The sequence below is a fragment of the Brassica oleracea genome, chromosome C4 (assembly GCF_000695525.1).
Source record: "Brassica oleracea var. oleracea cultivar TO1000 chromosome C4, BOL, whole genome shotgun sequence".
Lineage (NCBI taxonomy): Eukaryota > Viridiplantae > Streptophyta > Magnoliopsida > Brassicales > Brassicaceae > Brassica > Brassica oleracea.
In genome coordinates, this window is record NC_027751.1 from 13,883,088 (window position 1) to 13,909,427 (window position 26,340).

Genomic DNA, 26,340 nt, shown 5'->3' on the forward strand with positions numbered 1-26,340 from the left:
TAATAAAGCTCTGTGGTTCGTGTACTCCAGAGTCATTAAATAACAAGGCCACCCAAACTGTACTCTTAAAACGTAGTAAAGGACCTAAAGGTGATACATTATTTACATACTACTAAGTTTTTCTGTGTGATAAGATAGGCAAAACATCAAGTAGTCAAGTCCAAAAAAAAAAGAACGCCTTTAACCAGGATTCAAGTTTCAAGACCAGATAGGTACTAAGGACACACAATTTTGAAGGTAAAATAACAAAATATTCTCAACACATTATGCATGGAAGAGAGTGTCTTCACACAGAGAAGATAAAAAACACAGTTACATCACGAAGACCAAACGAATATCTTTATGAAACACTACACTTAAAAGACTCTCTCAAAACACTTAAGAAACAGAGAAGCAAAGTTGTTATTATTATGTTGATGTGAGGGATGAGACCGCCACCAGCTATAGTTCCATGGTACTAACATGGTCTTGATTTGGAGTTATTAGTGCTTGACTTGGAGCCTCTCGGATAATGACTATCTCATCTTCATCATCTTCATCTACAGTTCATAAGAAACCGAATATTAATGATATATAAACTTGATTGAGCAAAGAATATAAAGTTTATATAAGATTGTACCTTCACCATCAACTTTATAGCCATGAATCCAAGACCGAGTACACAATAAAGCTTGCACATTTCTAGGAATAAGGCGAGTTCTGTACTTGCTTATTACGTGAGCTCCAATATGAAAGAAGATTCAGAAGCCACAGTGGTAATAGGAATGCTGAGAATGTCCATGTCCATGAATGCTAGTGCGCCAAAACGATGCTTGTTCTCTTTCCAATATCGCAACACATACAAATCAGGATGAGCTCTCATATCTAGTTTTGGATCCTCTAAATAGATATCCAACGCTGACTTTCCTGGTTCTGCAGTCTCTGGAATATCATCTAACTCAAATAAATCATGTTCTCAGTAAGCATAATAAGAAGTTTAGAATGAATATTAGAAAAAGTTTCAAATGAGTTAGATAGATAAACGTCAGAAACTTACATCCAACACACCAAAGTTCTCGGTCTCTGTTCCTTGCTCAGAAGCATGAGAATATGGTCTTGTAAAGCTAACAACATGAGTCAAAGAGAGCTGTCTTCTATAATCATCAAAGATCTCTTCCTAAGCTGATCCTCAAGATGATCAACCTTTTCTTGGGAGGTGAATGGATCGAGCTCACCATAACAACATTTCAAAAGCTTTAATTCATCCTAGGATCCAAGACAGCCCCCATTGCAAGAATCACACTATACTACTCCCAGTATTTATCAAACTTCTCCCTCATGTTAGAAATCATTGTCTGGATGACGATATCCTCATTGCTCTTTTGAACTTCCAACAAACATTGAATCTTCCAAATATGAGCAAAATACAAGTTTGAAGTAAAGTAGCTTCTGGTAGACATTAAAGTCGTAATGCTATAAAGGGCTTCAAGAGCTCAAAGATAGTGCTAGCTCTTCTCCATTCTTCATTGGAAGGGAAATGCTTGTATCACCTAATTTATACCTCTTTAAACCATGTTGATACTTCAGAGCCTTCTTCAGCATTAGATAGGTCGAATTCCACCTATTCTTGACATCTAATGACAACACGACATCCTCAACACCATCTATACAGTCTGCAAGTGCAATCCTTCACCTTTAAAATACTTCGCTGTTTCTCTGAGCTTGCAGAAAGCAGGATTAATAACTTCCAAACCAGCTTGTACAATCAGGTTCAAGATGTGTGCAGAACACCGAACATGAAAAAATTCTCCTTTGCACACCAAATTATCATCTTGATTAAGCCGATCCCTCAATACGTCTTGCATGTTGTCATTAGCCGCGACATTATCCAGAGTCAAAGTGAACACCTTTTTTTCTATTCCCCACTTTCTCAAACATTTTTGGACTTTACTAGCTAAGACTTCACCACTATGGGGAGGAAGAACTTCACAAAACGATACAATCTTGCTATGTAGCACCCACTTTGCATCAACATAATGTGCCGTGACAGCTATGTATCCATCTCCAGCTAGTGAAGTCCAACAATCTGAGGTCAAGCATATCCTACAAGGAATTTTTTCCAACTCAGACTTCAAAATCTGTTTTTCTTTCTCTCAAGTTTTCATAACATCACTAGCAGCAGCGTTCCTAGAGTAACACTTGTAATCTGGATTCAAATAGCTAAAATAGTCCCTCAGCTCTTCATATTCAACCGAAATGAAAGGAAGATTATGTCTAATAATGACTCGTCTGTACTTCTCCTTAGCAACTCTCTCGTCAAAATTCACTACCCTTCTTTCAGCCTCTAAAATTCCTAAGCATTTCTCTTTATGACGCTTCAGATTTGAGGTTCCACTAGTTGATGTATACGCATAGCTCTTTGAGAATTTCAGACAATATGCTCTCTCTTCCTCATTCTCATCCTTTTCTACTCTAAAATATTTCCACATATTCGATGTTTTTCTTCTCTTCGCAGTATTAGAAGATGTACCTGTTGATGTATCCATTCTTCTTTATTTTCCATATCCAGCAACCTGAAATTGAGATTACAAATAAGAGGCCGATAAAGAAGTTCGAAAAGAGAATGTGCCATGATACAGCTAAAATGGATATATGCCAAAGTAGTTAAACAAACAACAGACCAGAAGAGAAGAGGGCTATTAAGAGAATCTTCAGCTAACTAGAGTTATGTTCACACACTTGCAGGAATAGACCACAATGTTATCAGCCAAAGACAACCATACAAAGCTAAACTCACTGTAATAACAATCAGAGGCCTTTTAATTACTTAGCAAATCACTGGTAAAGATTGAAGAAACTTAGCAAATCACTGGTAAAGATTGAAGAAAAACAGTAATGATAAATTTCAGATAAGATGAGCTCCGGATCCCAGTTTCAATAGAGAGAGAAACAAAATCGGATTAGTTCAAGAAAGGATAAGAATTCAAGACAAGGATAAGAGAGAGAGAAAGTACCTGAAAGGCGAGAGAGGTGCCTGAGAAAAACCCTAATTTAGGAATTGTAACAGAGGGGGACAATGAGGAAGAGTTTCGCGCAGCTCACTGTGAAAGAGGGTTCCTTTTAAAAAAAAAAAACGGCGATGAAATAGACCTATTTTAACTAAATGAGTCAGGGTTGACCCAATCCAATAGACCTATTTAGGGCTTTTTGCAAAAGTGACTCAAAACTTGGAGTCAAACAGAAAACTAACCTTTTCTTTTGACTCTTTTTTTTTTTGAGATTTTAACCCCACACCTGCAGTTTATCTACGAAAATGCCATTAACATTTTTTTTTTTTTTTCGAAAATGGCTTCTTTACTGTCTCAACCTCATCTTCTTCAAGTATTTACAATATTGCCACTGCAATGAATAGTGGCAACAACCTTGTACGAACTGTTTGGAGCTTTTAATGCCCTTTAATGCACGTAAATCTCTTTACACTCTCTCTGTTTCAATTGTTATGAACTAAAAACAACATTTCTTTCACTTTCTCTCTATATTCATCCAAAAAACTCAAGCTTTTGATTCAAAATATGGGCTATGGTTGACAGAGCCATATTTCTTTCGTTTTGACTTACGGTTGCTTTCGTTTGAGGTTCTGGGTGGTTGGAGAAGACCCTGTGTGCAAACGAAGTCATCTCACCTAGTTTAAGGTACGAATTTGAATTTTTTTTCAAGATCTGTTCGCGTAGAAGACTTACTAGTAAGTCATCAGTATGTAGAAGACTTACTGATGAGTCTTCTGGTCAAACGGACGACTTAAATTAAGTCGTCCAGCTTTGTTTGTTAAAAAAAAACACTCCAGACGACTTATATATACGTCGTCTACGAGAAACGGGCTAGTTTTGCATTTGACCGAATCGTGTCAGATCTTTGACTATTTCTGGACGACTTATAATTCAGTCGTCTCTGGGAAAGTTAAAATTTCAATATTTTATGAAAACTTGACGAATTACGTGTAATTCGTCCTAGGTTAGTTTTGTAATTGAAAAATAAAACTTCATAATTTAACTTTAACCAGACGACTTAATATAAAGTCGTCCCTCCAGAAGACTTAATTTAAAGTCGTCCGGGGAAAGCAAAGTCGTCCAGAATTTTTCCCAATTTTCTGGTCAAACCTTGCTTATCCCGGACGACCTTAAATTAAGTCGTTTAGCTGGACGACTTTATATTAAGTCGTCTGGTTAAAGTTAAATTATGAAGTTTTATTTTTCAATTACAAAACTAACCTAGGACGACTTACACGTAAGTCGTCAAGTTTTCATAAAATATTGAAATTTTAACTTTCCCAGAGACGACTGAATTATAAGTCGTCCAGAAATAGTCAAAGATCTGACACGATTCGGTCAAATGCAAAACTAGCCCGTTTCTCATAGACGACGTATATATAAGTCGTCTGAAGTGTTTTTTTTTAACAAACAAAGCTGGACGACTTAATTTAAGTCGTCCGTTTGACCAGAAGACTCATCAGTAAGTCTTCTACATACAGATGACTTACTAGTAAGTCTTCTACGCGAACAGATCTTGAAAAAAAATTCAAATTCGTACCTTAAACTAGGTGAGATGACTTCGTTTGCACACAAGGTCTTCTCCAACCACCCAGAACCTCAAACGAAAGCAACCGTAAGTAAAAACGAAAGAAATATGGCTCTGTCAACCATAGCCCATATTTTGAATCAAAAGCTTGAGTTTTTTGGATGAATATAGAGAGAAAGTGAAAGAAATGTTGTTTTTAGTTCATAACAATTGAAACAGAGAGAGTGTAAAGAGATTTACGTGCATTAAAGGGCAATAAAAGCTCCAAACAGTTCGTACAAGGTTGTTGCCACTATTCATTGCAGTGGCAATATTGTAAATACTTGAAAAAGATGAGGTTGAGACAGTAAAGAAGCGTCGTCCGATAAGTCGTCCAGCTGGGAAGACTTTCCAGACGCCTTATTATAAGTCGTCTAATAAGTCGTCCAGATGGAAGACTTTCCAGACGACTTAATTAAGTCGTCCGATAAGTCGTCCAGCTGGGAAGACTTTCCAGACGCCTTATTATAAGTCGTCTAATAAGTCGTCCAGATGGAAGACTTTCCAGACGACTTAATTAAGTCGTCCGATAAGTCGTCCAGCTGGGAAGACTTTCCAGACGCCTTATTATAAGTCGTCTAATAAGTCGTCCAGATGGAAGACTTTCCAGACGACTTAATTAAGTCGTCCGATAAGTCGTCCAGCTGGGAAGACTTTCCAGACGCCTTATTATAAGTCGTCTAATAAGTCGTCCAGATGGAAGACTTTCCAGACGACTTAATTAAGTCGTCCGATAAGTCGTCCAGCTGGGAAGACTTTCCAGACGCCTTATTATAAGTCGTCTAATAAGTCGTCCAGATGGAAGACTTTCCAGACGACTTAATTAAGTCGTCCGATAAGTCGTCCAGCTGGGAAGACTTTCCAGACGCCTTATTATAAGTCGTCTAATAAGTCGTCCAGATGGAAGACTTTCCAGACGACTTAATTAAGTCGTCCGATAAGTCGTCCAGCTGGGAAGACTTTCCAGACGCCTTATTATAAGTCGTCTAATAAGTCGTCCAGATGGAAGACTTTCCAGACGACTTAATTAAGTCGTCCGATAAGTCGTCCAGCTGGGAAGACTTTCCAGACGCCTTATTATAAGTCGTCTAATAAGTCGTCCAGATGGAAGACTTTCCAGACGACTTAATTAAGTCGTCCGATAAGTCGTCCAGCTGGGAAGACTTTCCAGACGCCTTATTATAAGTCGTCTAATAAGTCGTCCAGATGGAAGACTTTCCAGACGACTTAATTAAGTCGTCCGATAAGTCGTCCAGCTGGGAAGACTTTCCAGACGCCTTATTATAAGTCGTCTAATAAGTCGTCCAGATGGAAGACTTTCCAGACGACTTAATTAAGTCGTCCGATAAGTCGTCCAGCTGGGAAGACTTTCCAGACGCCTTATTATAAGTCGTCTAATAAGTCGTCCAGATGGAAGACTTTCCAGACGACTTAATTAAGTCGTCCGATAAGTCGTCCAGCTGGGAAGACTTTCCAGACGCCTTATTATAAGTCGTCTAATAAGTCGTCCAGATGGAAGACTTTCCAGACGACTTAATTAAGTCGTCCGATAAGTCGTCCAGCTGGGAAGACTTTCCAGACGCCTTATTATAAGTCGTCTAATAAGTCGTCCAGATGGAAGACTTTCCAGACGACTTAATTAAGTCGTCCGATAAGTCGTCCAGCTGGGAAGACTTTCCAGACGCCTTATTATAAGTCGTCTAATAAGTCGTCCAGATGGAAGACTTTCCAGACGACTTAATTAAGTCGTCCGATAAGTCGTCCAGCTGGGAAGACTTTCCAGACGCCTTATTATAAGTCGTCTAATAAGTCGTCCAGATGGAAGACTTTCCAGACGACTTAATTAAGTCGTCCGATAAGTCGTCCAGCTGGGAAGACTTTCCAGACGCCTTATTATAAGTCGTCTAATAAGTCGTCCAGATGGAAGACTTTCCAGACGACTTAATTAAGTCGTCCGATAAGTCGTCCAGCTGGGAAGACTTTCCAGACGCCTTATTATAAGTCGTCTAATAAGTCGTCCAGATGGAAGACTTTCCAGACGACTTAATTAAGTCGTCCGATAAGTCGTCCAGCTGGGAAGACTTTCCAGACGCCTTATTATAAGTCGTCTAATAAGTCGTCCAGATGGAAGACTTTCCAGACGACTTAATTAAGTCGTCCGATAAGTCGTCCAGCTGGGAAGACTTTCCAGACGCCTTATTATAAGTCGTCTAATAAGTCGTCCAGATGGAAGACTTTCCAGACGACTTAATTAAGTCGTCCGATAAGTCGTCCAGCTGGGAAGACTTTCCAGACGCCTTATTATAAGTCGTCTAATAAGTCGTCCAGATGGAAGACTTTCCAGACGACTTAATTAAGTCGTCCGATAAGTCGTCCAGCTGGGAAGACTTTCCAGACGCCTTATTATAAGTCGTCTAATAAGTCGTCCAGATGGAAGACTTTCCAGACGACTTAATTAAGTCGTCCGATAAGTCGTCCAGCTGGGAAGACTTTCCAGACGCCTTATTATAAGTCGTCTAATAAGTCGTCCAGATGGAAGACTTTCCAGACGACTTAATTAAGTCGTCCGATAAGTCGTCCAGCTGGGAAGACTTTCCAGACGCCTTATTATAAGTCGTCTAATAAGTCGTCCAGATGGAAGACTTTCCAGACGACTTATAATAAGTCGTCTGCGCAGTCTTTTGGATTGAAGTAAATACCTGACTCAAGATAGCAGCTTTCATTGATCTGCGGCCTCTGCTGCCCTCGTAAGCCAGTATCGGTGGAGACGGACTGTCTGCTCTGGGACCACCAATACTAGCACCCAATTCCGGCATAGCTGTGTACGTCTAGACCTGAAGAACTTGTATAAACCCATCCACGGTGTAACAGCCAGCAATTTCTTTGTTCCACAAAGAGTCCATCAGCACCTTAAACGCGACTCTCCCCCATGGATAATTCTCAAACCGTTCTAAATCCATCACTAGCCTTGCCAGAGTAGATCGTGTAGCGGTTGAAAACTTTCTCCCTTCAATGAATCCAGTGAAGATGGAGAGGTACGCGAGCCGCTTGCGATCTTCCCTGGACCAATCCCCGCATCTCTTCAGTGCTGCTATTATCTGATCAGTAGTTGGCCCAGCTTCCAGATGAACTCCCAGCATCCCCCAGAAAGAAACCATCTCTGGGGTAACGTCACATTTTGGTGTCTCAAGGTCCTCGATGTACTCGCAGTTTAGACCAGTGAGGTTTTCAAACTCTAACAGTGAAAACCTCAAAGGTTCTGGACCAACGAGAGACCACATCTCATACTTCTTCTTAATGTCCAGCTTGAAACTGAGCATGTAGTGAACCAGCCTTGAAGCCCAACCAAATCCCTGCTCCTTGAACTTGATGAAAACTCCCAAACTCGACTCCTTGAGCTCTTCAAATTCGTCATCAGTAAGAGCTTTCCTAAGAGCAGTATGCAACTTGCTGTTATCCGTATGATACGAAATGCTATTGTGGGCTTCTGGTTCTTCCCCTGATGTGTATAACCTACGGGGGAGTTCTGGAATATCCATCCTTTTTGTCTGCAAAATAATCAAAGACAACAATATAAGTCCAGACGACTTAGTAGACGACTTAAATTACTTACAAGTCTTCCAGTCGCAGAAGGAGTTGGAGTACTCGTCATTGCGGTTATAGATCTGAAAAAATAAACGTGAAACGGTGAGAATGAGTAAATTGATAGAGACAACGTTTTATGTTCATCTTTTCCTCGAGATTGATGACTTAGCGGCGTTAGGGTTTACAGAGAAACGGCGCTAAGGTTTACAGAGAAGAAGCGGCGGCGCTAGGGTTTAGAAGAAGCGGCGGCGCTAGTGTTTAGAACGTTGGTGACCACGGTGGCGAGGGCGACGGTTTGTTCGGAAATAGTGGAATCGGCGGCGCTAGGGTTTAGAGGAATCGGCGCGGCTAGGGTTAGAAGAAGCTGCGGCGACAACGGTGAGAATGAAGTGAGATAGATAGCCGATGTTGAGAACGATGGTTTGTTCGGAAATCGTGGGAATTCGAAATCGCCTTTGAGAGGGAGAACTGTTAGGGTTTCTGAATTTCGCGAAAAATGAAACAAAAAAAATAAAAATCACCTTATATATTGGGTAAATAATCCGGTTAGCTTTAAAATTACATTGGTAAACTTTAAGGTTTGGTCCGGTTTAGACGACTTATTCTGGCTGATAATGTACAACAGACGACTTAATATTTAGTCGTCTGTTTTCAGACGACAAAATATTAAGTCGTCCTAGACCCTAAAATGAACCCCTAAACTAAAATGACTAGATTAACTAACTAACCACGTTATAAAATCAAATTATACTTAAATAGTGTTTACTATACACAGAAATGAACACGCATAAGTAATTTTAAAAATTTTCAAAAACGGTTTTAATGCTTTCCAAAATCTAACCCTAAGAACACATACAATACTACAACATATGTTGATGAAACATAAACTTAAGAATATCATGACTCACTACTTTCACTCATCTATGCTGAAAACAATTGAAATTTGTTATATCTTAATTTATACTTCCTAAGACATATGTTAATTACATAATTCCCATTTTTCACTTATCAAAATATTTTTTACAAAATTTTTAAATTATGTTTAAGACTAACTGTCCAGACGACTTTCAGTTAAGTCGTCTGGACGACTTATTTTCAAGTCGTCTAAACAGACGACTTGCGAGGGGTAGAAACGTAAAAAAAATTTCGTTTTATTGTTTGGTCACAAGGGGATAGTTGTAATTTCAATAGCCTTTTAGGTTACTTTTGCCTTTGACCCAAGTTGGGGTATTGTTTTGGGTTTGACTCCAAGTTTTGAGTCACAATTGGCAATTCTCCCACCTATTTAACCTGTTAACCCATTAACTTGTTAACCCATTAATCTGTTAACGCATTAACCCATTAGATCAAAAATAAACAGTTCATTTGGGTTAATGGGTCAACTTGGGTTGGGTCAACCCATGGGTCATGAACCATTTTGACACCCCTAATATCCCCTATATATTAATAGAAAAACATTAAAAAAATTATAACCTTAAATTTGTATTAATTAAAAAAGAGACTTTCTTAGTTGTCACTTAATTAAGATGTCAATTTGGCTTACGTGGCAACATAAGAATCAATTGAAAAATTAGTAAGTTTAAAATCCAATTGCTAGAAAAACTTAATCCAAACAAAAATGTATATGATATGATAAACTTAATACTCGGCGATCTCATTAAATGAAACTTTTTTTAAATGGCTCAACGTTGATTTATATTGTGATACAACATAATAACTTTTTTAAAAAGTGTAAGATATACTCTTAGTCAATATTACTTGGACAACAATTTAAATCAAAGTTTGCTATATATTATGGCCTAAGTATTGCATGTTTTTGCTATAAATCGGAAAATAATGATTTTTTAAGTGTTAGTTTTTTTATTAATATCAAAGAGACGCTTTGATAAAAAAATAGCAAAGAGACGCAGCTATTCAAAATTGTTTTGTTAATAAAAAAAAAAAATATCGTTCGGCTCTCAGGCCTTCCTCGCCTACATAAATTTATATAAAGAGTAATACAAAAATTAAGTTGTTTTGTTATTACCAAATAAACTTATATATCAAATATTTTTCCTTGCAACACATTTTTTAGAACTTAAATTATGAAATTTATATTGAAGATTAAGTAAAAGCTTTGGCTCCTGCCTAATTGTTTTTCGTAGTGTAGAAAAACATTATTAATGACATTTTGTAGTAGTTAATGATATATATCACGTTAACCTAACTTTCATCCTATACAGAGTATCGGTTGCAAACAAATAATACTATCATCTTTCTATATTTGGGTCTTAAGTATAACAATAGTTGGGCTGCAAAATTTTATGTTGTCTTAATGTGGCTCATAACCAAACTATACTTCAAATTATAAGATTAATCCAATTTGTAATTGTCTTTTTAATATTTAATTTTTCATCTTATTTTGTCAAAAAGAAGGTAAGAACCTGATATTCTGAAAATTAGTGTAACGTTAAAATCGAAAATATATAAATTTTCTTTACTGATAAGTCAGTAAAATAAAATATCCAAATGCATCGGCTCAACATATAGATGATTATATAAATAATAAAAAATTAAATACATATAAAAACAATTCGATCATATATAAATCTTAAATTTGTCAATACAATATGTTTAATTAGAAAACAACTAATTATTTCGGATTATCTATAATTGAGATCGCTTAAATTTTCTTTTTAATTTCAATTGAGCCGAAGGAGGATCAATCGTAAACTGCTGGTATTATTATCGTTAGAAGACAATAAAAATCCTAAAATTTGAATCAATTTTTTGTGATATACAATTTTATGATCAAGCTCTTTTGGTAAGTTTAAATTAATTATTTTTATACTAGGCTGTTTAAATAAATAAGAAACTGTTCCACCAAGTTAATGCTTCCATCGAATTTTTAAGCTTGGAACAAAATTTTGAAGAAGTTATATATGGTAAGTTTAATTTAAGATAATAATATACTTTGTCACCAAGTCTATAATTTTGACCATTGAAAACAACTTGCCAAATATGTTTGTGGTAGTTATTGAAAATTTACATAAATATTGATTCAATGTATCACGCTAAAATACGGTTTCTAGATAATTTATGCTAATTATTTTAACTTTCCAAACAATCCGAAATCCTACCTATGCCTACTATATATATTATATACGGTTGAGTTTTTCCTTAGAAATACCATCAAACTAGGATAAGATCTACGCCTTGCGCATGGTGGGTTTATTTGTATATATTATCGATAATTTTCTTTTATATATTTGATCATTTTATTTATACATATACAATATTTTTTGTTATTATTATATAATTTCTTTCCGATGGACCGGATCAATTTTTATTAAAATTGTGGAACTAAACTATAATTAATATATCATGGGTTAATCGGATTGGACATTAAACAAATTATGACACAAAAACTTTATTTTTTTCCACCGAACACATTCTTGAAATAAGTGAACAGTATTGTTTCCAGAATTGAATTATTTTGACATTTATCTTCCATATGGTTTTGAAAAGTTTCAGATCAACCATCGAATTGATACATGTCATTTAATGCATTTAGTCGTATGCTTAACGAAAAATTCAAAATATATCATATAAGAAAAAATCTAACATATAAGATTTTCTCATTTTTGTAATTTAAAGTCGTTTTAAAAATTTTTAAATTTAACATATAAGTTTTCCTCATTTTTGTAATTTAAAGTCATTTAAAAAAATTCAAAATATAACATATAAAAAAAATCTATTTTTTTATTATATGATTAATGTGATTGTTTAATTTTTCAATAATATAAAATTTAAAAAAAATTAAGAAGAATGCAAAAATTGTTATCAAATCTTTATTATTCATAGTCATTAATTGTCATATATATGTTCATCATATTAGATAATTCCGTAGTTTTTATTTAAGGAAATAATGCACGCTTCTTATATTTTGGATTAATTTAATGTTCCCTAGTAATTGGATTTGTACCAACATTTTTTCAATTGATTCTTAATCTGACTCTTAAGCTAAATTGTTATCCTAATTAAGTGACACTTAAGCAGAGTCTCTTTTTAATTAATACAAATTTAAGGTTACAACTTTTTAAATGATCCTCAATTAATATATATGAGATTTTTTTTCACAACTCTTAATTTATGATTATAGGAGTGTCAATGATATCACATTTTAATTGTTTGATTTGGGCTTCTATACATTTTATATGTGTACCAAATATTTATAGTTATTTAATTATTCTATATTAAAAAAAATATAAATACCAAATATATTTTGACCACAAAAACATATGTATTTATAAATCATTAGATTTTACAAAACATAATTTTTTTAATATATATTTCACCATGCGCAAAGTCTTATCCTAGTTAAATTAGAAAAACATAAGAAATATTATATTACTCTACAGAAAAAAATTTGAAAAATTCATAAGATGCCTGGTTTGGTATTTTCATTATAAAAAAAGGTTTCTATCATTTTGAAAGGCCTCGGTAAATATTAGAAGATGATAATAAATAACAACTTTGTTAAAATAATGTGTTAGAAAGTTCCATGCCACTTCTCAAGTCAAAGCAGACACGTTAAGAAGAATAGAGAGACACTCGGGATGGCACACGTGTCAACAGATATAAGTAACGAGGATTACTACTAATCGCTTTCATTCTCTAACAGTCACACTAGTACAGAGACCTTAACGCGTAACTAACTTTCGCTCAAGATCATGTCCGAGTTGAGTCAAAATTCTTTCAATTTCATCTTGATTCTTCGGGCATCTCTCCGGTTAATCTTCTTTCTTCCTCGAATCGAAGCTTTCCATCGGTCACTTTTCGTCAAATCCTCCAAGAAATGGCGAAGAAAGAAGGAGTTCGTAGTACACGACGGGATCAGTCTCCTCTCCTGCTTTCGGAGATTCTACGCCGTAGAATCCTCAGGATCGTGATGGTTGTTGGGATTTACTAAGCCCATGTCCAACTCTTTATTCTCTGATTAATACAATATTGTCCACTTTGGGTTTTAGGCAAACCCGCATGGTTTTAGGCAAACCCGCATGGTTTTATTTTTGGTTTCCTTCCCAAAAAGTCTCGTACTAATTGGACATCTCTTAATATATTACACTCCTTGTCTAAACTTCCAATGTGGGACTTAGTTTGTTATCTCACATTATCTTCCTCAAACTAAGGATCACATTCATCTCGTGTCCCACAATTGACTTCCAGGATCTTCTAACTTGATCTCTGCTACACACACCTCCCAATCCTAACTCGATGGATCCCGTTCCTACTCGAAGGGTATTTTGGTCTTCTTGCAGATTTCTCGTCAACCGCTCTGATACCAATTGCTGATCTCCTCACGTCTGTTTGCTCTTCATTCTCTTCCTCATTATCATCTTTGTACTCATCATCTGTATCTCCATCACTTATAGCTATAGTACCCACATCATGTTGCTTAGCCTTTTCTTCATCACCCGTAATTCGCAAGTCAACCTTGAATGTTCCGGGGTTCTCATCTTTCCTCTCTTCTGTTTTACTCCAGTTCCATCCCTGGCTCTCATCAAACGTGACATCACGGCTCACTACGATCTTCCCTTTTATAGGGCCGTACAAGCGGTAGGCCTTAGAGCCGGGTTTTGTACCCATATGTATCAATAATCTCGACCTATCATCCAACTTCCTCCTCCCGGCCACTTCAGTTCGAACATAGCTAATGCAACAAAAAATCCTAAGGTGCGATAGGTTTGGTTTCCTCTCTCGTAGCATCTCGTATGGAGTCTTGCCAAGTAGCGATCTTGTGGCAAGTCTATTGATCAGATAGGTAGAGTGTCGTACGGCTTCTCTCCACAACAAATTTGGTACATTCCTATGCTTTAGAATGCTCCTGGTCATCTCCATAAGAGTCCGGTTGCGTCGCTCTACCACTCCATTCTGTTGAGGGGAGTATGATGTTGTTAAGTGTCTCCTAATTCCGTGTGTGTCGCAGTAGTTCTGAAAATCTCGAGATGTAAACTCTCCTCCACGGTCTGTTCGCAACGTTTGTATCGCAGTCTTTGTTTCCTGCTCAGCAAGTGTCTTGAATTTTTTAAATTTCTCCAATGCCTCACTCTTTTCATTCAATAACACTGTCCACATGTATCGCGAGTAATCATCGATCAGCACCAATACGTATCGTTTATGAGCCGGTGTGGGTGGGGTGATCGGTCCACACAGATCACCGTGTATGAGCTCGAGAGGTTTCACGGCTCGATACGAGGTTTCCTTTGGGAATGGTTGTCTCGTTTGTTTCCCAAGTAGACATGACACACACGTCTCTTTGTTAACTGTGATGTCCAGTAAGCCCTTGACTAGTTTCTTATTAATCATCGTCTTCATTGTCTCATGATTGACGTGACCAAGCCTCGCATGCCATCTTGATGACTCAGTCGTTGATGTTAGACTTAAACATTGAATGTTTTCGGCCTGAAGTGTGACTTTATACAGTCGGTTCCTTGATCTAGCTGTTTTGATCATCAGTTTTCCTCCACGATCAAACAGCATCAGCTGATTGTCTTTCGTCCTTACTTCACAGCCACTCTCTGTAGCTTGTCCAAGGCTGACAATGTTACTCTTTAGGCCTGGTATGTAATACACATTGCTTAAGATTTTCCTCTCCCCTCCTTTGAATATAAAACGTACTGAACCCTTTCCTCGTACAATTCTTGAATCATCTCCGAACCGAACTTTCCCAGGGATTGTCTCATCCAAGGTGTCGAAGAACAATCTGTTACCACTCATATGGTTACTCGCGCCATTATCAAGGTACCAGACGTTCTTGGTGTCGGAATCAGCTTCGAATTCACTTGGTTTTACCTTTTGCTCATTCAAGTAAACCACCTCATGCATCATCAACTCATCAGCTTCTTGAGTATCTTCATCTTTCTTCTCAACAGTCTCCTGAAGTTTAAGTAGCCTATCTGGACAATCAGCTACAAAGTGGCCAAGTTTATCACATCGGTAACAGGTGATGTGGGAAGCATCTCGTTCTTGATTATATGAGCCATATTGGTAGGATCCAAACCGGCCACGTCCTCTCCCTCTCCAGTTAGAACGGCCTCCCCGTCCACGGAAACGACCTCCATAGCTACCCTCACGGCCTCTGCCTCTGCCACCGTAGCCTTCTTGTTGATTCTCCATATTTGCATACATTAATTTGCTTTGCTCATCGTGTTGCTCATCTTCTTCCTCACAGATCCTCTCTTCATAGGCTTTCAACCTTCCAATGATATCTTCGAAGCTCGTAGCATTTAGGTTAAGAACTTGTTCCAGTGAAGCCACAATGTGAATGTATTTTCTCCGGGGCAAGCTCTTTAAGAACTTCTTTACTAGCTTCGATTCCTCAATTATCTCACCGAGAGATGCGGATTTAGACGAAATCTCTGATAACTTTACGACAAAGGTATTTATTGTGTCTTCCTCTTTCATCTTTAACCTATCAAATTCAGCCATTAATGTTTCCAGCCTTGCCTCTCTTACTCTTTCAGCTCCGACGTGTCTTGCTTTGATCGCATCCCATACTGCTTTTGCTGTGTCAAGATCCCCGACCTGTAATGTCAACGCCTCGGGGATGGATTGAAATAAAAGTGCAATGGCTACATCGTTTTTCTCCTCATCCTTATTGCCGGGATCAATAGACTCCCATACCTTATTCACCTTTAGGGCAATCTTCATCCGCATTGCCCAAACCGTATAATTTGTAGAGGTAAGCATTGGGAATTTGATGGAGGACGACCCATTCTTCTTGTTACTAGTCTCGGATTCTTCTTTGATATCTACCATTGTTCTCGTGCTGGCTCTGATACCAAATATAGAATCACAGGCTCAAGAACACAAAGTATTATCTCAAACTCAAACTCTTTATTAATCTCAATGCTTAAGAAAAACTCTCTCAAAACTTAAGCTCTCAAACTCTCACAACTCACAATCTATACCACACATTGGTATCTCCTTATATAACCCCTAAAATATCCTAAACTCATTAGGACTTACATATTTAGATATATCCTAATCCTTATAGATAAACACAACACATTAGGATTAGGTAGCTTGTATCATAAGCTACTTCAAGCTTATCTCAACAAGAAGAAGAGCAAAGCCTACTAACCTAGACGACTACATTTTGCTCGCGGAATATGAGCATGAGCGCCTCTTAATGGCTGTTAATGACGAACCATGGACGTTTGATGAAGCTAAGGAACTAAAGGTGTGGATCGATGCGTGCAAGGAAGAGCTTGTATCTATCGAGAAAAACAATACATGGGTACTGGTTGAGCTTCCTACGGGTGTGAAGCCTATAGGCTTAAAGTGGATTTTCAAGATTAAACGAAACGCGGATGGTAGCATAAAAAAGTATAAGTCACGGTTGGTAGCAAAGGGCTACGTTCAGAGACATGGTATTGACTAGGACGAAGTATTCGCGCATGTGGCTCGTATGGAGACAATCCGACTAGTCATAGCCATTGTAGCATCTTTGGGTTGGGAAATACATCATCTAGATGTAAAAACGGCTTTCTTACATGGTGAGTTAAAAGAACAAGTATATGTTACACAGCCAGAAGGATTTATAATACCAGGAAAGGAAGGGAAAGTGTACAAGTTAAAGAAGGCCCTCTATGGACTACGACAAGCCCCTCGAGCATGGAACGCTAAACTTAACAAGATTCTCTGCGAGTTGAGGTTTCAGAGGGGCTGTAAGGAACCTTCCGTGTATAGGAAGGAAGAGAAGCGAGGTCTTCTGGTCGTAGTGGTGTATGTCGACGATTTGCTCGTCACTGGCGCGTCTCTACAGTCAATCAACGAGTTTAAACAAGAGATGGCGATGAAATTTGAGATGAGCGACCTTAGTAAGCTTACATATTACCTCGGTATCGAAGTACATCAACACAAAGAGGGAATCATGCTTAAACAAGATAGATATGCAACAAAGATACTTGAGGAATGCGGAATGGCATTTTGCAACTCAACCCATATACCAATGGATATGAACGTCAAGTTGTCAAAGTCACAAGAAGAGAAGAGCATGGATGAAACAGAGTATAGAAGAAGCATAGGATCTCTCCGATATTTGCTTCACACCCTACCAGATCTGTCCTATAGTGTGGGAGTCTTGAGTAGATATATGCATGAGCCAAAGGATTCACATGGTGCAGCTTTAAAACAAGTAATGCGGTACTTGCGTGGAACCTCTTGCCTCGGCCTCTCTTATACGCGAGCCAAGGAACTAGAGTTGATTGGTTACAGCGACGCGTCTCATAATGTTGATGAAGATGATGGGAGGAGCACCACGGGCCATGTGTTCTATCTCGAGAAGAATCCCATAACATGGTGTTCTCAAAAGCAAGAGATCGTTGCACTCTCGTCGTGTGAAGCAGAATTTATGGCAGCCACAAAAGCAGCAAAACAAGCCATCTGGCTTCAGGAATGCTTGGGCGAGATCATTGGAGAAACGTGCAGGAAAGTAACAATTCGAGTGGACAACAGATCTGCAATCGCGCTTACGAAGAACCCTGTGTTTCATGGACGTAGTAAACACATACATAGAAGGTTCCACTTCATCCGAGAGTGTGTTGAGAACGAACAAGTTGAAGTAGAGCATGTTCCGGGAAATGAGCATAAAGCTGATATACTAACAAAGTCACTTGATAGAATCAAATTCAAGGAGCTGAGAGATTTGATAGGCGTTGAGGATTTGTCAAATGAGGGGTTCAAACTTAAGGGGAAGAATGTTGAGATAAGCTTGAAGTAGCTTATGATACAAGCTACCTAATCCTAATGTGTTGTGTATATCTATAAGGATTAGGATATATCCAAATATGTAAGTCCTAATGAGTTTAGGATATTTTAGGGGTTATATAAGGAGATACCAATGTGTGGTATAGATTGTGAGCTGTGAGAGTTTGAGAGCTTTTGAGAGAGTTTTTCTTAAGCACTGAGATTAATAAAGAGTTTGAGTTTGAGTTTGAGATAATACTTTGTGTTCTTGAGCCTGTGATTCTATAATGGTAAGTCTTAGAAACCTGTAATAGTCTCAGAAAATCAAGATTAGAGGCAAGATGCGTCTGATGTTAACTCGACATAGTTAGTGCTCTTTCAAAAAGCAATTTTGGTCTTTTATGATTAGGTTTACCAATTTTGTTCAGCTTTAAAAAAAAAAGATTGTTCAGCTTGATCTTGTAGAGAGAGATTCTGGTCTTTCATTGTTTATTTGGTAATAGAGAAAGTTTAAAGATTGTATTTGTACCAGGGGTTGTTGTATTCTATGGATATTATAAACTCGACCTCATTAATGGCATTCTCTACTCTAGATTCTCTAATATTCTAGTGTTGAATTTTTTTGGCTAGTTTGTGTGTATTGTTTGATCTTGTATGCACGGCACGCTTAGTCATTCTTTAATGGTTAGGCATACCCTTCTGCTCAGCTTATCTTGTATGGATTTTGGTCTTTCATTGTTTATTATGGTAAAGTGGGAAGCTTAAAGATACTGTCTGTCGTATTTGTTTCAGGAAATGTTTCTCAGAAACAGATTACCGGTTTGTCAATGTCCTGTGAACTCAACTTCTTGATTCCAGATAAAAATAGATCAGAAACCAGTTGATGATGATGCATGCATCTGTGACTCCATTACTAGAGAAGGACAAGAAAGATTCTGACTTTAAGATTGTTCCAGTGACCACAACATTCTTGAGTTCATCAAAGCCGGGCACAAGGGGAATATCAAGGAATCTAGCCGATGACTTCAAAAAGAAAGGAGAGAAGCCTGCGGCTGTATTTGTACCAGGGGATGTTTCTCAGAAACAGATTATTGATTTCGAAGCTTTGCTGGCTCGCTTGAGCGAGTAGCAAAAGCTACTAGAAGAGGGATCAAAGAGAGATTAGCATATGGGACAGGTCCAGTTTTGGAGTCTGACATATAGCTCTCTTCCGACTTGCACTTGAGAAAAAGCGAATCAACTCCTTGATGGTTGCAGAGAAAGAAAGCTTCAGTGCTGGGAGGTCAAACAAAAACTCCAATGTGGAGGATGATCAGACTCTTCCCCACTTTAGCACAACACTTGCAGCAAACAGAGAGAGGCGTCTTGTAAGCCTTGGTGATTATGAAGTACCTCACATAGTGGAAGAAATCCTCGTTAGATCTCCAGTGCAGTCCCTGGCTCGTTTCAAGCTGGCATGCAAAGAATGGAAGTCACTGTTTAGTGAACAGAGTTTTGTCTACAAACAACTGGAACTTGGCCAGAAAAGGTTTCTCAAAAGGTTTCTCCATGCGAGGCAGTCTCAAGTGTGGGAGTTGGATCCAGTTGCTCAACGATCTTGAGGAATATGGTGGAGTGCAATGGTTTACTTCTCTGTAGCACAATGTCTAAGAGGATTGTGATCTGGAACCGTACTCAAGCGAGATGGATTGACAGAGACAATCTCTCCTTGTACGACACATACTCCCTAGGTCACGACGGTAACAATCTATATAAGTTGATGAAGTTCAACTTTGGTTCTTTTGACATAGATGGGAGGGAGTGTTATGGGCCAGAAGCTGAAGTTTATGAATTTTCTTCCAACTCTTGGAGAGAGATTGGCATAATAGGAGATTGGAGTTTGCTCAGACCTTCTATGATGGTTTCTGTCGATGGTAACTCATATTGGCTAGCCTCCTCAGGTCAGGTCCAAGTCTTTATACAAAGTTTCGACTTCTCTACAGATTCCTTCAGAGCAATCCAACTCCCTTCAACTCCACTTTCCCGTGACATGACTATCTATGATGTTTCATCATCTCAGGGAGTTTGAAACTCAGGTTTGGATTGCTAAACAGGCCAGAGATCAAACAACCATTTGGGAAAAGTTTTTTGATGTTACTGGACATCATTTGCCAATGGTTCCTGGCCAAAGCTTCTTCATCAAGAACAAAATGATTGTGATGTTGCATGAAGATGTGGTAGAAGAGGGGACTGCTCATCAGATGCAAACTGAAACGTTTAGACACAGCCCTTCCATCACTTGTCTCTATTCACCGAGTCTGGTCTCGGTCCCGTTCTAGTGTTAGTCTCGCTATACCATCAGACTTCTGTACATTCTACTATCTCTGTCTCTTTGATACTGATTTACTGCAATTGCTACTTTTCTTCTTTGGATTTTTCTGTGGCCGCCGTTGAGGCGCACCATTGATTCCGGGACTGAGGATCTCGTGATGCTTTGATAGACCGATTGTGTAAGTGGAGATCGTTTGATCCTCTGTTGACCAATTCTCAATAAATTTCACATTTGGTCCCTGTGTTTCTAGTTGTTTTACTTTTGACCCAAAATCTCTGATTGTGCATAATTCTTCTTAAATTCAGCCTCAGAGTTTCAAATGAGTACTCCAATACCTATAACATTACTGTACACAATGTATGCAATTGCAATACTAACATCTGAAAAGAATAACCTAAATGAACTAAAACAAAGTGCTAATAATCATTAAAATCATAACATATTAATTTGGTGGAAATAAGCAGACTACTGTACATAATGATTTCCCTATTTGATTTGATTGAATGTTTCAGTTTCTATTTCAATGAAAGAGCAAAAAGTTGGTTTGAAACAATTTAAAATGCATGTTCGTTCTTAATTTTTGAGTTGATTGAAACCAACATTTCTTAAGTTGTTTTAATTTCTATGTGTTTTAGAGAAATTTAAAACTGGTTGATTATTATTGCATGAGTCTGATTGATTATGCTTTAGTATGGAGTGCTATGCAAAGTTGTCCAATTTAGTCCCTCGTGAAAAACAACAACTAGCTACGTCTACTCTATATGGTTATAAAAATACGAATGGACTCAAATATAATCACTCTGAATTAGCTCTTCTAATCTGAGATTAAAGTTTATTTAAACCGTACCGAAGATAACTTTGTAGTTAATCAGCTAACAAATTAAAAAATGTAAGCTTTTTCTACTTATGACTGTTGTGGTGAATGAATCAGGAGGATGCAAGTTATTTTTTTTTTTTTTTTTTTTTTTTTTTTGAAAGCAAACGGTTATTCTATTATTCAAACTTGAGGTGGTCTGGGAAGCCAGACCGGAATAGAACAACCAACAAAACATAAAGGTCTATGGAAAGAACATGCATTCCTAGCTAGCGAATCTGCAATCTCATTTTGTGTCCTTGGTAAGTACGTGATCTTGAATTCCGAAAAACACAACCGAAGGGTTTGAATGATTTCCAGCTCCGTTGCAAAGTTGGGCCATGCTTGTGGTTCTTGCATCATTGTGATCAGGTCCTTGCAATCCGTCCCAAATCTCTGGCAGGTCGAATGTTGTATCATGCACTCCATTGCCCATCTTAGCGCTTCCAACTCTGAATGTAAAGGTGTTTCGTGCCGCGTTAGATTCCTGGAACCCATAAGTTGAATTTTTCCCGTGCTATCCTTCCAGACTAATCCCATTCCACTAAACTGAGCTGTGGAGGTCCACGAGCCATCCACCATACATATCTCACCCAAGCTTACGGCTTGCTCTTCCACTTCGGGCTGTCCCAGTATGGGAGCAGATATAGTTTCCCTCGCATTATGCCAAGCTTGACACTCACTTTCTGCATACCTAACTAGCTCCAGTGGGTCTTTATCGATGCCTCTAAACAATTTATCATTTCTGGATTTCCAAATGTACCAAATTATCCAAGAATAAGGGTCCCTATCATCTTCTGGCTCCATTATATTATTCTTCCTCCAGAACAAATAATCCATATTAGCGTAAACACTTGGTACCGGAAAGGTTTGAGAGCTCGATGGTGTAGATGATAAGGCCCATGTTTGTAATGCTGGAGGGAATTCAAAGATTGCATGAGTAACAGTTTCCTCTGGCTCACCACATCTTGGGCAGTAGTTCTCACATCGCATATTTCAGTGTATTAGATTCCTCGCTACCACTACCTGTCCAGAGATTAATTGTCATATAAGATGACAAATTTTTTGTGGCGCATTTACTGTCCAAGCAAAGGCTTGGAGTTTAGTTATATTGGGTTGTAGGACTTCTAAAGCCTCCTCTGTTCTAATCACGTTCATAGCAACCCAATATCCAGACTTTACCGTATATTGGCCACTTTTAGTATAGCTTCAACAATAAGTGTCTCGTCGGTGAGTAGGGCTTATGGCCATACTCTTAATCAACGGAATGTCTTCTTGGTCCACATATTGTTCCAGTAATCGGGCATCCCATTCTTTTGACTCGAAATTAATAAGGCTGCTGACGGTCATGCTTGGATGTACAACTGGGACTCTTGATCTTGCTGGCCTTGCCGGCGTCGAAGGAATCCAGGGGTCCTCCCACACATTAATTTCGTATCCTGAGTGCACCTTACTCCTGATGCCCAAGAGTAGTAGCTTCCTTGCCGCTATGATACTCGTCCAAATATACGATGGGGAATCCACAGCACCAGAACGCAAGGGCGAACTTAGACGGTAATATTTCCCCCGAAGAACTCTTGCCACTAATGAATCTGGATATTGAACAAGGCGCCAGAGCTGTTTGGCTAGGAGGGCTAGATTAAATTCATGGATCATACGGAATCCAATTCCTCCCTCTTCCCTAGGCGCACACATTTTCTCCCATTTTGCCCAGTGAATCCCTCTCTTTGGCGGATTCGAACTCCATCAGAACTGTGCAATGGCACACGCTAAATTTTCGCATATCTCCAAAGGGAGCAGAAAGGTGGACATGACGTAAGTCGGAAGAGCTAGTAGGATTGACTTGATTAGGACTTCTTTCCCTCCCTTTGACAACCATCTACCAGTCCAACCATTAATTCTGTGCAGTAGCTTTTCTTTTAAGAATGCGAAGAGCCGGCATTTTGAGCCACTAATATCCTCTGGGATTCCTAAGTAAAAGCCCATTCCAACTTCGTTTTGAATACCAAGTGTATCTTTAATCTGCTGTCGATCATTCGCTGGAATCCTTTTACCAAAGAGTAAAGAGGATTTATCAAAATTGATGCATTGACCTGATGCTTTCCCATATATCCTGACCACTTTCATAACTTCTTCACATTCACGGGGCTCCGCCTTACAGAAGAAAAGACTATCATCAGCAAAGAGAAGGTGAGATACCGAGGGGCAAGCGCATGCAACACGCATCCCTGTTATCTTCCCTAGATTCTCTGCGTGATTAAGAAGGCTAACGAGCGCTTCCGTGCATAGAATAAATATGAAAGGAGACAAAGGATCTCCTTGACGTAAACCCCTCCCAGGGATAATGTTTCCCCTAGGTTCACCATTCATGAGAACTTTATACTTGACCGAAGTGATACACCGCATAATCCATTCAATCCATATCTCCGAAAATCCCATCTTTCTCATGACCGCTTCAATGAATGACCATTCCATCTTATCGTATGCCTTACTCATATCGGTTTTTATGGCCATTCTCTTAACTCTTCCCCCTGGTTTTGTTCGCAGAGCATGAAACATCTCTTGCGCAATCATGATACTATCTGTGATCTGTCTACCAGCAACAAAAGCTGACTGGGTCTCAGATATCCTCTGTGGCAGAACCTTCATCAATCTTTGGCATAAGACCTTAGATATTATCTTGTAGCTGACATTGCATATGCTAATAGGTCTAAACTTTGTCATCTCATTCGGCTTTGATGTCTTAGAGATCAGACAGATATTCGTGTCATTCAGACCCTGGGCCATAGTCCCTTTGAAGAGAAATTGGTTAACCATACGAGTTAAATCCTCCTTGACAATATCCCAAAACTGTTGGTAGAAGAGGGTTGTCATCCCATCAGGTCCTGGAGCTTTCTCTGGATGCATAGCGAACAAAGCTAATTTGACCTCCCACTCAGTTACCTGGGCTGTAAGTTTGTCATTTACATCCCCAGTAATCGTCGTCGAAACCTCTGTTAACGCATCATCTATGTCCTCTGGGTTATAGGACTCAAATATTTGCCTAAAATAGCTAGTAGCAATGGCTACTAATCCTTCCTCGTCCTCCACCACGTTTCCATTTTCATCGAGGAGCTGAGTTATCCTATTACGTGCTCTTCTTTGCTTTACTAGGGCATGAAAGAATTTTGAGTTCCTATCTGCTTCCCTTAGCCATAGGACCCTGCTTTTCTGTCTCCAGAACTGTTCCACTGCCTTAAGAGCAGTGGATGCAAGTTATTTAAAGAGGAGAAGAAGAGCTGATTTCTATAACTGTTCAACATGTGCAAACAAATCCTTCGAAAAGCTCGGGAATGGAACGTTGAATAATTTTCTCCTCAACATCACTCCTCAAATACGAATCAGGGAGTGCAAACAACACCAACAACCGTCTAAAACAAAAAATATTTTGGCGTGCCCATCAAGCTTCGAACCCAGTACCTAACACTCAATAGAGTGATACACAACCACAAGATCTTAGATCAATTAAATGCATTTGGCTTTTAATTAAATTGTGAATGTAAATGACATGGGCTTCACATATAAAAAACTCAAGTTAATGTCAATTAAATGAAAGATGGCTAAGGGGAAGAGTCCCACATCGGTCAAGAGGAGAGAATTGGAGTGATATAAATATGCATTCTCACTATGAGAGCTTAAACAGCTTGGAGAGAGAGGAAGGCTCCCCATGCGCGCGCCGCCGCAGCCGTCCGGCCGGCTCGGCGTGGACTTGGGCTTGGGCTTGGGTCTTGGATCTTGGATCTTGGTGGACCTCCGGCCCAATAAGATTTTTTTTGGACCAAGTTAAGCTCAACGTTTTTGCCATTTCATTTCTAAAAAACAGCATGACATTTGTGTATAAACGACATGTAGTTTGTCTAAAAACGACATGAAGTTTATCTGTTCGAAATGGATCAGAACCAAGTCAACAAGAGAGAAACTTGCGGTGAAAGTTGCTCAACGTTCCACTCCGAGATACTTGAGAGATTTTCAGAAAACGTTGGCAACAGTTTCGAAAAACCGCTCCTCGTCTCCTCTTTATATATCAACTCTCTTCCTTCTTCATTTTTCAACGTTTTTTCTACAACCAAAACCAGCAAATCCTTTAGCGTAAGTTCTAGAGAGTGTTTCGTAGAAATATTAGTTCGTAGAGGTTCTTCACGAGTTCCGCGTGATAACCTATCATGTTTTTATCCTGGGACTCATATTCGTACAGATCAGTCGCACTAACGGAGCGAATATTAAGCGTTAAGGAAAGAGATTTGTCTCGACTCCATGCTTTCATTTTCGTTACGGTTTTGAATCGTCTATATATTTTTCTTAACATCGTTTCTTTTGATCCGGTTTTCTGGCTTCTACAATCTTAACTCTTATTTCGCTTTCTATCTAAAGCATTTGATCGGATTGAAGAACGATCTATAAAAACGGGTTTTGGAACCGTGTTTGCGATTTGCTTTCTAGCACTTCCGCGAAACGTTTGTAATTTATCTCGTAAACGGCTTGCGTTTTGCTCTGTAGCACTACCGAAAAATGTTTATTCATATACGATTCATACAAACCTGTTGTGGTTTCATTCCAACGATGTTTGCGATCTGCTATATGCTTATCCGCGAAACTTTTCTATGTTCTTTTCAAAACGAGTTTGAGATTTGCTTTATACCCCTTCCGCGAAACGTTTCTTTTTTATTTCATAACGGTTTGCGGATTGCCTTCTAGCATTATCACGAAACGTTTTTGATACATTATCAATACGTTATATACATGAATCGTTTCAATAACCGCTTTCTTAAGCGAGTTGTGAAACATTCTAAGTCTATACAAAACGGTTTCTGCGAACGCTTTTAAGCGAGTTTGCAAAACGTTTTCTCAAGACTTATATCGATATGATTTGGTTCAAAAACCAAAAATGAACATCGATTTTAGACTACTATTTTGTTTAAAATAATATGTTAATTGTTGAATGGAGTACTAATCCGTTTTCATGTTTTCTTTACAGAAAAAAAAGATGATGAACGATAGCAACACCCCCATTGACACCATAGATGTCATTCAGACTCCAATCAACGTTGCAGCAACTGATGCAACCGTGACAAACGTTGGAAACATCACAGCGTCAACCGCTGCAGCAACAACAAGCACTATCCTCCGTGCGGGAAATGCTGCTGATGAAACCACTCACCGTAGCCTATTCGGGGCTGGTCTTTATCAGACGGGTTCAGTTTCAGCAACCGCAAGTGGTCCGGTGGCA

The 26,340-nt window shown here is 38.6% G+C and overlaps 1 protein-coding gene and 1 long non-coding RNA gene across 3 annotated transcripts; one reads left to right on the forward strand and one right to left on the reverse strand.

Annotated features, from left to right (window-relative positions):
• Window positions 1-224: 224 nt before the first annotated feature.
• LOC106340405 lies at window positions 225-3,081 on the reverse strand. Of its 2 annotated transcripts, none has more exons than XR_001269383.1 (4): window positions 2,994-3,081; window positions 1,037-2,552; window positions 620-933; window positions 225-533 (listed from the first exon to the last, which is right to left on the reverse strand). It is a non-coding gene; the product is annotated as an uncharacterized LOC106340405 (long non-coding RNA). The 2 variants fall into 2 exon arrangements; XR_001269382.1 differs by having other exon boundaries at window positions 225-539.
• A 16,435-nt stretch (window positions 3,082-19,516) lies between these two features.
• LOC106338194 (putative F-box protein At3g17490) lies at window positions 19,517-19,978 on the forward strand. Its single transcript, XM_013777227.1, has one exon. The coding sequence runs from the start codon at window positions 19,517-19,519 to the stop codon at window positions 19,976-19,978; it is 462 nt and encodes a 153-aa protein (XP_013632681.1).
• The last annotated feature ends 6,362 nt before the right edge of the window (window positions 19,979-26,340 follow it).